Raw genomic sequence first — 16,803 nt, 5'->3', positions numbered from 1 at the left:
CACACACACACACACACACACACACACACGCAAGATGCTCAAATGTAGACTTTTTAAAATAAGGAGCACTGAGTCTGATGCATACAGCATCTAAAGTGCTCTCTCTTTGGTGGCTTTTTAGTCCATCCCAACTGTCAGAGAGGTTTTCAGGAAATAGTCCAGGGATGCAGCATAGCATTGGCCCCACCGGGCCCCTCACAGAGACAGCGTCTGCTGGCCAGTCCCACAGGACACAGTCACTCAGAGGAAGCTGGACAACTTTAGAAGGAGAAAGAGAGAGGGACTGAATTTACAGAGTTGCTTTTCTATCTCATAAATGCCTTTCAAACACTTAAGCCTTAATTGCTTTCCACAGTCAAATCTTTCTCAAAATCTCTATCTTGTAACTTTGGAGCCAAAAAAGCCAGGGGAAACAGTATTTTGCTGCTTTCTTTGATAACTCCAATTCGTTTCCATTTCCGTGCACAAATCCAAGGACGGGTCTATCTTTTGACTCCGGCCTCATGAACGAGGAGGCTGGGGTGGATTAGAAAGCCTGGGGACACACGGGGAGTGATTATGGCACTGGCAGAAATTAATGATGGAGAAATTCTAAAAGAGTTTCTTCAGTTTTACAAAAGCAAACTCCTGCTTTGTGTCACAGGCTCATAAAATCATAGGATGCTTTGAAAGGGACCAGAGAGGCCATTGAGCACATGTGTCTTTTCCCTAACAATGCTACCAGTACCCCACTTGCCAGCAGCGGGCACCTCAGTGACCTGGAAGCAGTGGGCCCAATCCTGTGGGGGCGGAGGTGCAGCCTGTGGGGGCCCAGGCGCAGACCCTGGGTCGGGGAGGCTGTGCCTTGGGCCAGACAGGCTCATTTTATTTATTTATTTGTTTGTTTGTTTATTTATTTATTTATTTATTTTATTTTTTAAATATTTTTTTTAAATTGGGGAATTGGGGGGATGGGAACAGCGCTGGGGAATTCGGGAAGGGGAGCAGACAAGTTGCTGTCGTTTTGGTCTTCAGTCTAGTTGTGGAGGACATTGCTTCACTGGCCCAAGTTGGCACCATCATTGTGTTCTTCCCGGGCGAGGCAGATCGGTCGCCGGCTTCTGGATGGCCGCTCACTGCGGCTGCTGGCTGCTCACGCTGGCTGCTGGCTACACACGGTAGCCCATGGCAACCCACTGCCACAGGAGCTGCAGCCTACGCCATCACTGGCGACTCACAGCAGCCCAGCTCCAGGTTGAGCTGTTGTTCAGCGTCTTAGCTGTGGAGGGCAGTGTCAATGGCCCTCATATGTGGGATCCGAACAGGGGCCCTCTGGCATCCCAAGCCAGTTCTTAACCATCGCGCCACTCGGCCGGCCCCAGACAGGCTCATTTTAGACATACCCCCACCCTAAGGAATAAGAAAAAGTAATTCTCCAGCTGAGCACAGCAAAACATCCTATTAAAGTTGCCACGATGCAGTTATAACTGACAGTAGAAGCGTTTCTTTGCAAGAATTAGGTTATAACAATAGATTATTTTACAGATAACCCATTTTCACACCTAGCTCAGGACGTTTTGCAAGAACTAACTGCTTTTTTACTTCTGTACACTTGCTTCTGCTCAAACTCCCAGAAATCAAGCCCCTATAAAACCTCCACCCACCAAGACCTCGGGGCCGTTCTCCTCTTGCAGAGTAAGACGGATGCCAGGCTTGGCTCAGTAAAGCCTTTGGAACGAAAACTCTGTCTCTTAGGTCATTTTTTAAAAGTAAGGACCTAACAAGCCTCAGCCTCCAGGCTCTGCCATTGGTTTTGTCCCAGTTCTCTCCTCTTGCAGAGCGTCAAGTGCTCTTGGGTACAATGTGAGACACAGCCCTTTGTCACTGTGACTTCCAGGCAAAGTGTTCAGGGCACAAAGGTTAGAAAAGCTCATCCCTCAGAAGGCAGCTGCACAGGGAGGGTGTTAGGGCAGTGTCACCACTCTGTGATTCCTCAAATGGTGGCCACGCGCCTCAGACATTCGTCCAAACCCATGGAGTGTATGTCAAGAGTGAGCTCTGGTGGGAACTGTGGACATGGGTGATGACATGTCGTCAGTGCAGGTCCACGGATGGTGGCAAATGTACCCTCTGGTGGGGGTGCTCACAATGGGATGTGGTGCACGTGTCAGGGCAGGGGGTACATGGGACATCTCTGGACCTTCCTCTCCATTTTGCTGGGAACTAAAACTGGCTGTAAAAAATGTCTTTGAAAAAATAAAAATGTAAGTTAAACCAAAAGAACAACTCAGAAGCACAGGCCTCATAGGGCTTGTGAAACATCCGTGGGCTGCTGGTGGCCCTCGGGGCTCGCCCCGGGTCGGCCTGCTCTGGCCCCGGGGCCCCTGGAGGCTGGTGGGTGGATCTGGACCTGCTCATCCAGGGCCGGAAGCGGACCTCGCTCACCGGTGTCTTAGCGCCCGCACAGCGCATGCGCGGCACGCAGGGACCGGCGGCATGAGTTTAATGAGCACACGAAGGCATTACTTTTTTAGTGTTAGACATAAATGAACGGTAGGCATAAAGGTGCTGAATAAAGTGTTGTGGAACCAATGTAAGCAACGAAGGCACCAGAATACAAAATGAACAAACTGAGAGGACAGTACTCTCTGCAGGCGAGCAACTGAGTGAGCAACCACTGACCAGGGGAAGGGCGCACTGACCACCTGCATTTCACCAGCCGCTGCCACTTCACCTCCATGCTGATGCCCTGGCTCCAGTTCATGGGGGACACGGGCGGGTTTCTAGGTGAGTCCCCATACGTGTAGTTTTACCCCCACATGGAACCTTTATATCATCAGAGAAAACATGAATACGTTTAATACCTGGCAATGAAGAGAAATGATTTGCTGCTCACTATGGAGAGATTACTTCCATCCACAGAACAGGCTACCAATGGACGGCATCTGCGTCCTCATCTTTGCAGCTCCCACCCTCAGCCGCGCAAGCACCCGAATTCAGGAGCCAGTGGGTGGCAGAGACGCACAAGGAAGGCCTAGAGCACTTGCATCTGTAAGCCTCGGGGACGCAGCTGCAGGATGCGTCTACACTGACAGATTCCAACACACCACCCCTCCCGAATGGCTACGCGCTTGTCACGGGGCGGCTTTCTCCATGGTAAACACGTGCCGCTGGAGTTCACTCTCTTGACAGGTCTGGGAAAACACAGTACTCGGGGAGATCACATCCTTAATGCCATACTTTCTCCCATAAAAAAGGGCACCTAACTAATAGTAAAATTACATTAAAATTTTAAAGAGGCACTTATTTACTCTCAGAGTTCAAACTAAAGACAGCAGTATAAACTGGGTAATCTCAGATCCTTTCCTGAGAAAAGGCAGGTCTTTTGGATCTTGAAAAAATATACTGGAAGCCAAAAAGCTGGCATTTATATCCACCCCTAATGTTAAGGGGTTCAGAGATTGCTGACAACTGCATAATTGCAAATAATCTCATCTGAAAATCCACGTGCAGGAAATACGTGTGGAGAAGGTGGGGGCCAGGGTAGGGGCAGGTATGAAATGCTTTTTAATCACTAGAGTGGAGTGTGTCACTGCCACTGTCACAAGCTCTACTCCTTGAGTTTTACCATTTTCAACAGTTCCAACTACCAACACATGATACAGATTTAAGATGTTGACTGTGAGTTTTAAACCTGTATGATAAGCCTCAAACAGAAACCCACACCCCATGTAAGTGAGCACTGAATCAAAGGCCATCAGATCAGAAAAAAAAGAATGTCTTACCATGTTTATTGATGACACAGGCCCAATGCTGTTAACATAGGTGTCAACATCAATTATGGTCGGTTTGACTGTGGAGAAAAATGCATGTGTGTTAATGCTTTGTGCCACCAAGACCAGGGACAGCATCCTCTGCTGTTAGCTTCCTGTGACTGACATGCCCACCTCCAGGGCATGTGGAAAGGGGCGCACTGCCCTTGGGACCTGTTCTGCATCACACTTCCAACCCTGCCTGGCTCTCCTCCTGAAGTTCTCCAAGGGTGGGAGATTCTTACTCATGGTTAAGAAGCTCTAGGAAAATAGGACATTTATATACTGCAAGTTGCCGTGATGTGACTATAAAGCTGTTCTTTGACATTTGTTAGGCCAATTATGTGGTAAAGGACATATAAAAAGATAACATGTAAGGAAGTGAATAAGTAATTTAATGTCAACATTTTGCATAAAGCCAAACCCACATGATGAGTTATATCAGGGATGGTTCATATTTATCATATTTCATATTTATCCATCATCTGACTGCCTGTTGTTCCAGAGTGAAGGGACTCAAAGCAAAAATCTGGAGAGTACACAGCCCAGAGGTGAATAAGAAATATTAATTATTATCATCACTGTAACTGAAAGACACATACACACATATCACAGCCTTATGACCCTATACCTCAGAAAAAAATAACACTTTAGTAAGTCAAGGAGTTTCAACTTACAGTTTCAATGATGAGGGCATAAAATTTATATAATGAGAAACTGTAGTATCTTACATTGTGCATCAGAGGTCAGATGGGCTCATTTTGTCTTAAGGAAGCCAGTTTCTCTTTCTTTGGCAGCAGTGGAATTTGGGAGACAAGGAATGAGTTTGCTGAGACACAGGCCTCTGAGCCGTGGTCCATGCCCTCTGAAGGGGAAACGGTGCCCTTCATCAGCACTCAGCAACTGATAAAGGGGAGGACAGCTCTGATTTCAAAATATTTCTGCCCAGGAGAAACACGAACGAGGCTGCTGAACCTCTGACCATGAACTGGATTGTTGCTATGGAAACAGCAGTGATTATATCTGCAATTATTTCAACGAGCTCCCTTCGGTTTCACTACATAACTGTCATTCACAAATGGACTTCTGCACGTTACTTTTGGAACTATGAGTGGCACTTCCAAGCTCACCGTCTCTTGTTAAATTGCAGAGCCAGCAGTTGTAGCCAGAGCCATGTTTTTCTAGACTTCCACGAGCATGAAAACAATGGTCATGGATTTGAGCTGACTACTCAAAGTCTGTCAGTACAACCAAGTCATGTTAGCCTCAAAGAGCTGTTGGCATTTTAGAAAACACCCAGCACAATTCTATGCACTGTGTATAGAGCTTAAATCCCATAAAAGAACTGTTCTTCATTTTCGACTGAGCTGAGCTAACTACTGTGTAGAATAAGTAGCATCTTCCTTCAGTTGAACTGATTCAGCAAGTGTTCTGTCTCCAAACACAGCATAACCTTTGGTGACATCATACAAAAGGCTGAGTTAAGTCAGGCAACTGAGGCTCTACTTTTTGCAAGAGACTTTCCTGGCTGTTTCATGGTATTTGTTAGACTTTAGGTTTCTAGAGCGTTGACTCTCATTAAATAAAAAGGACCTGTAGATATAAAGCCTTAACAACTGGAACTGGGAAGTGTCAAATGAGTATTACATGCAATAGTGCAATAACGGTGTTAAGAGATAAGAGTTTGGAATAAACACACACACGCATGTGCACAAAATACTTGGGCAAAATTAACTGTTTTGAGCACTTTAAAGCAGCATCAGGCAAAAGTAGAAGCAGCAGCTAGGAAAGAGGCTGACAGTGGTTCCCAGGAAAGAGACTGGCCCGGGCACCTCAAGGTTCACAATTCAGACTCAGGATTAAACTGTGACAGATTATCTTCGACAAGGGCTCCAAGACAACTCAATGGGGAAAGGACAGTCTTGTCAACAAATAGTGCTGACACAACTGGATATCCACATGCAAAAGAATCAATTTGGACCTTTACCTAACACAATATACAAAAAATTAATTCAAAATGGATCAAAGACCTAAAGCAAAGACCTGAAACTTCAAAACTCTTAAAAGAAAACATAAGGGGAAATCTTTACAACATTGGATTTGACAATGATTTCTTGGATATGACACCAAAAGCATTGGCAACAAAAGGAAATAATAAATAAATTGGAGTACATCAAAATTAAACACTTCTGTGTATCAAAGGGCACATCAACAGAGTGGAAAGGCAACCCACAGAATGGGAGAAATAGCTGCAAATAATATAAGGGGTTAATATCCAAATATAAAAAGAGCTCCTACAACTCAACAACAAGCAAACAACCTAATTTAAAAATGGGCAAAGGACATAGATATTTCTCCAAAGAATGTATACAAATGACCACTAAGCACATGAAAAGATGCTCAACATCACTAATCATTAGGAAAATGCAAACCAAAACCACAGCAAGATACCACTCCACACCCATTATGATAGCTGCTATTAAAAACAAACAAACACAAAGAAACAAAAAAACACACCAGGAAAAAACAACTGTTAACAAGGCCATGGAGAAACTGAAACCCTTGTGCACTGTGGGTGGGAACGTAAAATGATGCAGTCACTCTGGAAAACAGCATGCAGATTCTAGAATAAAATACATTCTTGGAGAAATAATGGGTGAAATTTTCAAAATTTAATATAAACTTACAAATCCAAGAAGCTCAAGGACACTCAAGCATGAGAAACATACCACAAGGCAAATCATAATCTAATTGCTCAGCTCTCACAATAAAGAGAAAATATTAAAAGAATACATAAAGGGAAAAACATAAAAAACACAAAGGAACAAATATGACAGTATATTTCTCATCAGATACAATGCAAATGAGAAGACAGTGGAGCAATGCCTTTTTAAAAAAATTTTATTACCTTAATTGGGATAACATTGGTTAATAAAATTATGTAAGTTTCAAGTATACTATTCTATAATACATCATCTATATATTGCATTGTGTGCTCACCACCCAAAGTCAAGTCTCCTGTCACCATATATTTGACCCCCTTTACCTTCTTGTACACCCCCACTCCTCTTCTTCTCTGGTAACCATACTGTTGTCTGTGTCTATGAATTTTTGTTAGTTTGTTTGTCTTGTTTGTTCATTTGTTGTTTTCAGTTTTATATCCTACATATGAGTGCAATCATATGGTTCTTCACTTTTTCCACCTGACTTATTTAGCTTAGCTTGATACTCTCAAGATCCATCCATGTTGCCGTCAATGGCAGTATTTCATCATTTCTATGGCTGAGTAGTATTCTATTGTATATACATACAATACAGAAAAGAAAGCAATGTCTTTTAAGTACTGATAAAAAATGAAAGCAAGAGACAGAACTTCCAGAGTGGCAAAATGAGGTCCTCAGTAGATTCTCCCCCAGATAGTCTGGAGATTTACTGGAGAAAATCATTAGGATCCAATGTATAACATGATGACAATAGTTGCTAACACTGCATTATATAGTTCATATTTGCTAAGAGAATAGAATTTAAAAGTTCTCATCAAAATATGTATGTAATGGGCCGGCCGAGTGGCGCGATGGTTAAGAACTGGCTTGGGACACCAGAGGGCCCCGGTTCGGATCCCACATATGAGGGCCAGTGACACTGCCCTCCACAGCTAAGATGCTGAACGACAGCTCAACCTAGAGCTGGGCTGCCGTGAGTCGCCGGCGACGGCGTAGGCTGCAGCTCCTGTGGCAGTGGGTTGCCATGGGCTACCGTGTGTAGCCATCAGCCAGCGTGAGCGGCCAGCAGCCAGCGTGAGCGGCCGTCCAGAAGCCGGCGACTGATCAGCCTCGCCCGGGAAGAACACAATGATGGTGCCAACTTGGGCCAGTGAAGCAACGTCCTCCACAACTAGACTGAAGAGCAAAAGGACAGCAACTGCCTGTTCCCCTTCCCCCAATTCCCTAGCACTGTTCCCATTCCCCCAATTCCCCAATAAAAATCTTTAAAATATATATATGTAATAATGGATGTGCTAATTAGCTAGATGGCCAGAATCATCACAATGTACTTCAAATATCTCAGGATTTTACTGGTCAATTATACATCAATAAAGCTGAGTGAGGGGTGGGGGGAAAACCATTGAAAGTGCCTGGAAATTGTCCTAAGGACAAACAACAAATAGAGAAACATTAATTCAAGAAGATCTACTAAATGTCAGTGAGAACAGTAACAATCTGTGGCATTTTAGCCACAAAATGATGCATCTGCCCCACCCCAGATCCATTTTACAAAAACTCTATACTGGGTGGGTTTGGCCAAGACAGTCACGGCTCCCAGTCCTACCAGCTCAGAATCTTGGGTTACAGTTTCACCTGGAAAGGGCAGGTCACCAGGGTTTTTCACTGCCCCCAGCTTTCTTTCTCAGAAGTTCTATTTCAGGTAGGCTAGGTCTTGAGAACTGATGTTTCTAAAGCTTTCCTTATAGAGCAGAAGCTCATTCCAGGTGCCCATGCCTTGCCCACATGGCGGGTGGAGGTCCCCCTCTATACAGATCAAGAAGACCAGGGGTTACCTACCACGCCCCCTCCCACACACACACACAGGGCCTGTACAGTGGAGATGTCACTCTGGGCGGAGTGGGCTGCTGTTCCAGGCCCCAGAACTCTTCAGTGACACAGAGATTCTTCCCAGGAGAAGAGGAAGGCCATAAGTACATAAGTACAAGTGCCTCCTGCAGCCCTGCATAAGAAGGAAGATATTGTCTGGCAGAGTGTGAAGAACTCCATGCCTAAGGGTGTTGTTAAAAACAATGAAGATCTTGGGAGAACAATTAACAGGGCGCTCTTAGCTTTATGATACTGGTAACAAAAAGCAAAACAGTAGAACAACCAGAAGGTTAACTGAGGGAGCCAGAAAAAGAGATGTCTATAAAGAGCCCTCCTGGACCCACAGTCAAGCCCGGGCATCAGAAACGCTGTGCACATGTGCTGAGCTGTACCCACTCAGGAGCAATCAGAGCAAGACACGGGGTATGCTGCAGACATCCCCCAAGCCACAAACAGTTACATCCATAAGGACTGAAAGCCTCACCAGCACAAGGGCTTCAACACACCCAGTGAGCAAGCACTGACTGAACAATAAACTACTCTGACTTGGGGGAAATTCCTAAGGAAACCGAGCTTTCAATAAAATCATTTGCATCCCTGGAAACCTGGAAGACTGCATGACTGAGACTGCAACATCCCAGAGTGATTGGAGGGTTAATATCTGAGCTACTACTCCCTAACTGAACATAGTTAACTGTAAAATTCCTAAGGTGTGATAGCAGCTGCCAAGTCACACAGGCTTCCATTGATAAAAAATATAACTGGCTAAGGGGACTTAAGGACAAACATTGACCCAGGCAAGGGGAAACCACTACGTAGCCGGGTGAAAGAACAAATGTAAGGGGGAAAACCTGAGCAGGGACATCAGAGGTTGCCTTTCTAGAGGAAACGGACTTCCCAGAGCTCGCACAGGTAAGTCACTAAACAAATAAAGAAGCAGGCAAACAAACACAACAGCAATGCCTAAATGATAGAGGATTAGTATCCAGAGTTGCTACCATATATTATCTAAAGTGTCAGGTTAAACAAACAAACAAACAAACATGAAACATTCAATTCAACAGGAAAGTGTGACCCATACATGGCAGGTGGGGGTGGGATACATTCAAATAAACAGGAAAGTGTGACCTATACATGGCAGGTGAGGGTGGGATAAGGCAGACAATATAAACTCCTTTTGAGGGGTCCCAGATGTTGGACTTAACAAATGTTTCAAAATAGCAATTATGAATTAAATATGTTCAAATGACTCAAGAAACCATATGTAAAGAATCAAGGGCAGGTTTGATAACAAAGTCTCATGGAAGACAGGGTATCAACACAGATACAAAAATGGTAACAAACAAAATGGGAACTTCAAAATTTAAAAGAATAATTAAAATGAAAAATTCAGTAGAGAGGCTCAATATTAGATTTATACTGGTGGAAGAAAGAATCATCAAACTTAAAGATAAATTAATAAAGAGAATGAAATCTGAAGAACAAAAAGAAATAAAAAAAATTAACGGAGAGTAAGAGAAATGAAGACTAACACATTAATATATGCATAAGAGATATATCAGAAGGAGAGGAGAAAGAGAAAGGGGCAGAAAACAGATTTAAAGAAAGAAAGTATAAAATCTCCCCAAATTAGATGAAAAACATCAATTTACACATCTAAGAAACTTACTCCAAATAAGATATACACTAAGAATCCACATCCACACACATCACAGTGAAAATTCTGAAACTGAAAGAAAAAGAGAAAATCTTAGACGCAGAAAAGAAAAATCACATCACATACAATGAAGGCTCAGGCATATCAGCAGCTGACTTCATGTCAGAAACAATGGAGGGCAGAAGGAAGTAGGATGACATGTTCAAAGTGCTGAATATAACAAACTTTCCAAAGAAAAGCTAAATAAATACATTCCAAGATAGATAAAAACTGAGAGAATTTATTACTAGCAGGCCTATTTCTTCAAGCAGAAAGTAAGTGACCCCAGCCAGTAATTCAAATCTAAACAAAAAAAATCAAAGAACCCTGATAAAGATGATTACGTAAGTAATTAGGACACAGCATAATTGCATATATCATCTCCTTTTTTCTTAACTAATTTAAAAAGTAATTGCAAAAAAAACCCAATATGTATATAGGCCCATAATAAATAATATATTTTAAAATAAAATATAAATAAGTATATTTATATTTGTTAACAAATCTATTTAACAAAATATACTTAACAATAACAAAAGAACAAGTGAAATGTTTAATAGTAAGAGCACAAAGGAGGTATGTGAGAACACAGCTGTATTGGAATAGATGACTCCAGATGACAGACAACTCTATCCCACAGGAAGAAATGATAAAACTCATGAATTATAAATAAGTATTGCATTTAAATGGTAAATATAATTTAAAAGGCATAAGATTATGTAAAGTAATAATTGTAAGAAGAAATGATTGGATTCATAATATATTATAGATGCAATATGTATAATAGCACAAAAATGGGTGAGCAAATGGAACTACTAGAGTAAATTTCTATATTTAAATCAAATTAAGTTAGCACAATTTAAGGCAAATATTGTTAAGATTAGCAAGGATTCTAATAAGATGTATATTGTAATAGGTTTGCAAATACTAAAAAAATTCAAAAAATATAATTAAAAATCATTAATCCGCACAAAAACCTGCATATGGATGTTTTAGCAGCTTTATCAATAATTGCTGACACTTGGAAGCAACCAAGATGCCCTTTAGCAGGTGATGGATAAATACACTGGGGTCCATCCAGACGATGGAATGTTGTTCAGCACTAAATGGAAATGAGATAACAAGCCACGAAAAGACACGGAGGAGCCTGAAATGTGTGTTGCTGAGTGAAAGAAGCCAGTCTGAAAAGGCTACCTACTGTAGGATTCCAACTGTATGACATTCTGGAAAAGGCAGAACTGCGGAGACAGTAAAAGATCAGCGGCCACCAGGAGTGGGGGGAGGAGGGATGAATAGTGAAGCACAGAGGATGTTTAGGGCAGTGAAACTATATCGGCCTGATACTGTAATGATGGATACGTGTCATTATATGTTTGCCAAACCCACAGAATGTACGACACCAAGAGTGACCCTAACATCACCTACAGCCTCTGGGTGATGATGTGACAATGTACATTTATCCTTGGGGAAAAATGTGCCATTCTTGTGGTGATAATGGGGGAGGTTGCACATGTGGGGACAGAGGGTATATGGGAAATCTCTGTACCTCCCTCTCAATTTTGTAAATGTAAAACTGCTCTTTAAAAAAGCCTATAAAAATCATTACAGAAACTAAAATGTTTTACTAGAAAATATGCACCCAATACAAAAGAAAATAGTAAACAGAAACAAAAAAGACTTGAGGCATAGCAAACAAAAATGTCAGATGTAAGTCTAACCATATTAATAATAACAATGTTAAATGTAAACTGATTGAATAATACACTCAAATGGCAGAGGTTATCCAAATGGACATAAAAACAAGAGTCAACGCTATGCTATGTTTAGGAGACACGTTCTAAATTCAAAGATACTAATAGCTTGAAATAAAAAAGATGGAAAAAGATATACCATGCAAAACCATAACCATAAAAGAACTGAAATAGCTATACTAATATTAGACAAAATATGCTTTAAATAAAAAATACTAGAGATAAAGAGGAATATTTCATAATGATAAAAGGTCAATATATTGGTAAATACAATAATTATAAATATTTATATACCAACAAATAGCCCAAAATTACATAAAGAAAAACTGACATAACTGAAAGAAGAAACAGATACTTCAATATATACTTGGTGACTTCAATTCCCCACTTTCAGTAAAAGGCAGAGCTACTTGGCAGAAGACCAACAGGGCAATAGAGCACTTGCACAACACTTTACAAAACAGACTTAACAGGATCCTGGAAGCATCCCACCCAGCAATCACAGAGTACACATTTTTCTTAAGTGCACATAGAACATTCTAGAGGATACAGCACATGCTAGGTCCCAAAACAAGCCATGATAAATGTAAAAAGATTGAAATCATACACAACGAAATTCTATTAGAAGTCAATAACAAAAAGAAATTTGGTAAGTTCATAAATATGTAGAAAATAAACAACACACTTCTAAATAAACAATGGGCCAAAAAAGAAATCACCCACTAATTCCACTCCTACATGTATACCTATGAGAAAAATATATATTGACACAAAATACACATATATTCATAGCAACATTATTTAGAATAGCTAAAAGTGAAAATAAATGTCTTGTTGAATTTTGTTATTATTAATTGATGAAGCAATGAACAAAATATGGTATAGCCATAGAGTATACCCAATATTACTCAGTGATAAAAAGAATGAAAGACATACTGATACATTATATCACACAAATGAACGTTAAGAACATTTACCACATGAGAAGCCAATCACAAAAGTCTACATAGTCTATGATTCCATTTATAAGCAAAGTCCAGAATAGACAAATCTACAGAGATACAAATTAGATAAATGGTTGCCTAAGGTTCAAAGGGGGGAAGTAGAAATAATGGGGAGTGACTATGAATGGGTACTTGTCTCCTTTTGGGGTGATGAAAATGTCCTAAACATAAAGTATGGCTGCACAACTTTGTGAACATCTAAACACCATCAAATTGTACATTTTAATTGGATGAAAACTGGTATATAAATTATATCTCAGTAAACTTGTTTTTAAATGTAAAGTAAAACTATTTTCAAACATACAAACACTGAAAGAACTTATCACTGAGACTCATACTAAAAGAAAAGTTAGAGGAAATCCTTCAAGTAGAAGGAAAATGATAAAAGATGGAAATATGGATCTACACAAAGAAAGGAAAAGCACCAGAAATAGGAATGATGAAAGAGAGAGAGAGAGAGAGAGAGAGAGAGAGAGAGAGAGAGATTGATTTATAATTTAATCACTTGTAGAGATGATTATCAATTTAAATAAAAATAACAATGTACTGTGGCATTTATAACATATAGTTACATGAAATAAATGACCACAACAACATAAAGTCTGGAAGGAAAGAGACAGAAATATACTATCACAATGTTTTTATATTCTGTGTGAAGTGGCATAATATCACCTGCAGGTAGACGTAAAAAGTTAAAGATGTATACTACAAATCTTTAATAGAACCACTAAAATAACAAAATAAAGGGTTATAGCTACTAAGAAAATGAAGGGGGAAATGGAATCATATAAAGACAGGAAAAGAAACAACAAAGAGACAGAATCTATAAAAAAAACAAATAAAAAGATGACAGACTTAAATCTAACCACATCAATAATCACATTAAATGTAAATGGTCTAAAGATTCCAATTAAAATGCAGAGATTGTGAGGTTGAATTAAGAAAAGCAAGATCCACCTATATGTTGCCTACAAGAAACACACTTCAAATATAGGTTAAAATTAAAGAACAGAAAGACCTATATCATATTAACACTAGTCAAAAAAAGCTGGAGTGTCTATTTTAATATGAGACAAAGTAGATTTCACATATTCATTTTATAATGAAAAGTGGTCAGTTAATCCTAAATGCTTTTACCCCTAATAACAGTGCTTCAAAATTCATTATTCAAACACTGACATAGCTATAAACAGAAATAGATGGATCCATAGTTATTACCAGAGATTTCAACACCACACTTGCGATAATAGATAGAAACAGATTTTTAAAATCAACAAGTAGACTTCTACAAAAGGGTGAGCCAAATTTACCTGATTGGTCTAATTTACAGAACACTCCACCTGGTAACAGTGGAACACACATTCTTTCTAGTGTACACCAATATGGACAGACTCTGGACCACAGAACAAACTTCAGTAAGCTTAAAAGGATTCAAGTTATAAAAGTATGTTCCTTGATCACAGTGGAATGAAATTAGAAATCAGTAACAGAAAGACACCTGGAATGAGTCAATATTTGGAAAATGAATATCACCCATCTAAATGAACAACACACATGTGTCAAAAGATAAAGCAAACAGGAAATCAGTAGGTTTATTTTCTTTCTAAATGAAACTGAAACATTGAAATCTGTGGGATTCTGCTATAGTAATACTTAGGAGAAAACGGATAGCATGAAACACTAAAATTAGAAAAGAAGATCTCAAATCAACGACTTCATCTTCCACATTAAAAAACTCAGAACAGAGCAAAAGAAAACCCCAAGTGAGAAGAAGAATGGTAACACTAGAGACCTAAGTGGGAATCAGTGAACTAGAAAACAGGAAAATAATTAATATTCCGATTTAGTAGGTCTTAGGGTTGGGCCCCAATCTCAGGATTTTAAAAGCCTCTCCAGGGCCGGCCATGTAGCTTGTTGATTAAGAGTTAGCTTGGGAGCGCCAGCTCTGAGCAGCAGGGCCCAGTTCGGATCCTACATGAGGGCCAGTGACGATGCGCCCTCTACAGCTAAGATGGTGAACAACAGCTCAACCTGGAGCTGGGCTGCCGTGAGTTGCTGACGAGGACGACGTAGGCTGCAGTGGGGCTGGCTGGCAACGGACGTGAGCTTTCATGAGCTGCTGTGATCCGCTGTGAGCAGCCGTCCAATGGCCAGCGAGCAACTGCCTCACCCAGGAAGAGCACAATGATAATATCAACATGGGCAAGTGAAGTGACATCCTCCACAACTAGACTGAAGAACAAAAGGACAGCAACTTGCCTGTTCCCCTTCCCCTATTCCCCAACGCTGTTCCCCTCCTCCAATTACCCAATAAAATCTTAAAAAAATAATGCCTCTCCAGGTAATTCTTTTTTTTTTTTTTAAAGATTTTTATTGGGTAATTGGGATGGGAACAGTGATGGGGAATTGGGGGAAGGGGAACAGACAAGTTGCTGTCGTTTTGTTCTTCAGTCTAGTTGTGGAGGACGCTGCTTCACTGGCCCAAGTTGGCACCATCATTGTACTCTTCCCTGGCGAGGCAGATCAGTCGCCGGCTTCTGGACGGCCGCTCACTGCGGCTGCTGGCCGCTCACGCTGGCTGCTGGCTACATACGGTAGCTCATGGCAACCCACTGCCACAGGGACTGCAGCCTACGCCGTCGCCAGCGACTCACGGCAGCCCAGCTCCAGGTTGAGCTGTTGTTCAGCATCTTAGCTGTGGAGGGCAGTGTCACTGGCCCTCATATGTGGGATCCGAACCGGGGCCCTCTGGCATCCCAAGCGAGTTCTTAACCATCGCGCCACTCGGCCGGCCCCTCTCCAGGTAATTCTGATGCAAAGCTAGACCTGGGAACTGTTCGGCAGATTTCCTTTACAATCCTTCAAACCACGATATTCTACAAAACTACAATTTTTACATCTGCATATTTTCTCCTCAAATGAGAATTAGTAGCATAACAACCTAATCAGTATGGGCATGGTAATACTTTATAAAAAAGCCTGGAAGATATTTTGGATCAGATGCTAATTACAGACTGATGAAATGCAGACAGCTGAACAGAAATCTCAATAGCAGACAAAGCTGCTGTGACGGGCTGAGTCCCACCGGCAAACCCGCTGAAACAGCCGGGTGAGGGTGGGCCTGGGAACCTGGGGAGGGAGACACCTGCCACTGTCCGCTCTCCCTGGTCAGGTGTTAGGATCTGTCGTATTTTACAACAGAACTTGGATGCAGTCTTAGTGATTCTGGACATCTATAGGTCAGTGGGGTTGTTTCTTTGTCCCAGTGAACATGCTGGTAACTGGTAGAAGAACCGATTACTGGTGTCCAGACTTTTTCTCACTCACTCACTCTTGCACCCACATGAAGCTGTTTAGCTCGGTTCCTGGAGTGGTAATGAATAAACATAAGAAACAGGTCCTTTGTTATTCTATGATCTAAACTGAATGTTCAAACCCAGTTCAGTTGTCACGTTATACCTAGGGACATGTGACCTGAGCTATTTACCGAATTACATGTAAGAAGAAATAAAATAGGTTTATACTGCAACCTCATTATATATTCCTTACAAGAGAAAAACAGCCTAACAAAGTCTTTGTAATGAGCTGAGTGCAAATACAGACTCCCACAGGTCTTGCCATACACCGGCCCTGCCTTGGGTGGAAGAACACCCCAGTGAAACCCTTCATCCGCAGGTACGTGTGAAAAGGACCACTGCCCAGACGATGGGGATGGGTCCCCTAGCGACACATGTGGAGCTGAGGTCATGGGATTGACCTCAGCATCCTCTGGACGCCTCGTGTTTCATGGAGACGACAAGTATAAGTCCCTTAACGCACTTGAATTAACTTTGTGAGAAAATCAGTTAACCAAGTCTACAGTGATAGCTTTTATTTCAAGCACAGCAATTAAGGATGTCTGTTTCCCCTCCTCCTACATCTGTTCTGAGAGTGGGGTGAATACATTAGAATTATTTTGTGGATGTACAG

General features: G+C 41.3%; 1 protein-coding gene across 1 annotated transcript in view; it reads right to left on the bottom strand.

Moving 5' to 3' along the window:
- Nucleotides 1-16,803, bottom strand: part of GABRG3 (gamma-aminobutyric acid type A receptor subunit gamma3) — a 284,504-nt gene that overhangs the window by 251,351 nt on the left and 16,350 nt on the right. Inside the window, exon 3 of the mRNA XM_019628903.1 lies at nucleotides 3,765-3,832. Within this exon, the coding sequence (XP_019484448.1) occupies nucleotides 3,765-3,832 (68 nt within the window). The remainder of the gene's footprint in view (nucleotides 1-3,764; nucleotides 3,833-16,803) is intronic.

Source organism: Hipposideros armiger, unplaced genomic scaffold (assembly GCF_001890085.2).
Source record: "Hipposideros armiger isolate ML-2016 unplaced genomic scaffold, ASM189008v1 scaffold_814, whole genome shotgun sequence".
In the NCBI taxonomy this organism is placed as follows: domain Eukaryota; kingdom Metazoa; phylum Chordata; class Mammalia; order Chiroptera; family Hipposideridae; genus Hipposideros; species Hipposideros armiger.
The sequence above is the reverse complement of the archived record's forward strand: the minus strand, read 5'-3'. Positions and strand labels throughout refer to the sequence as shown.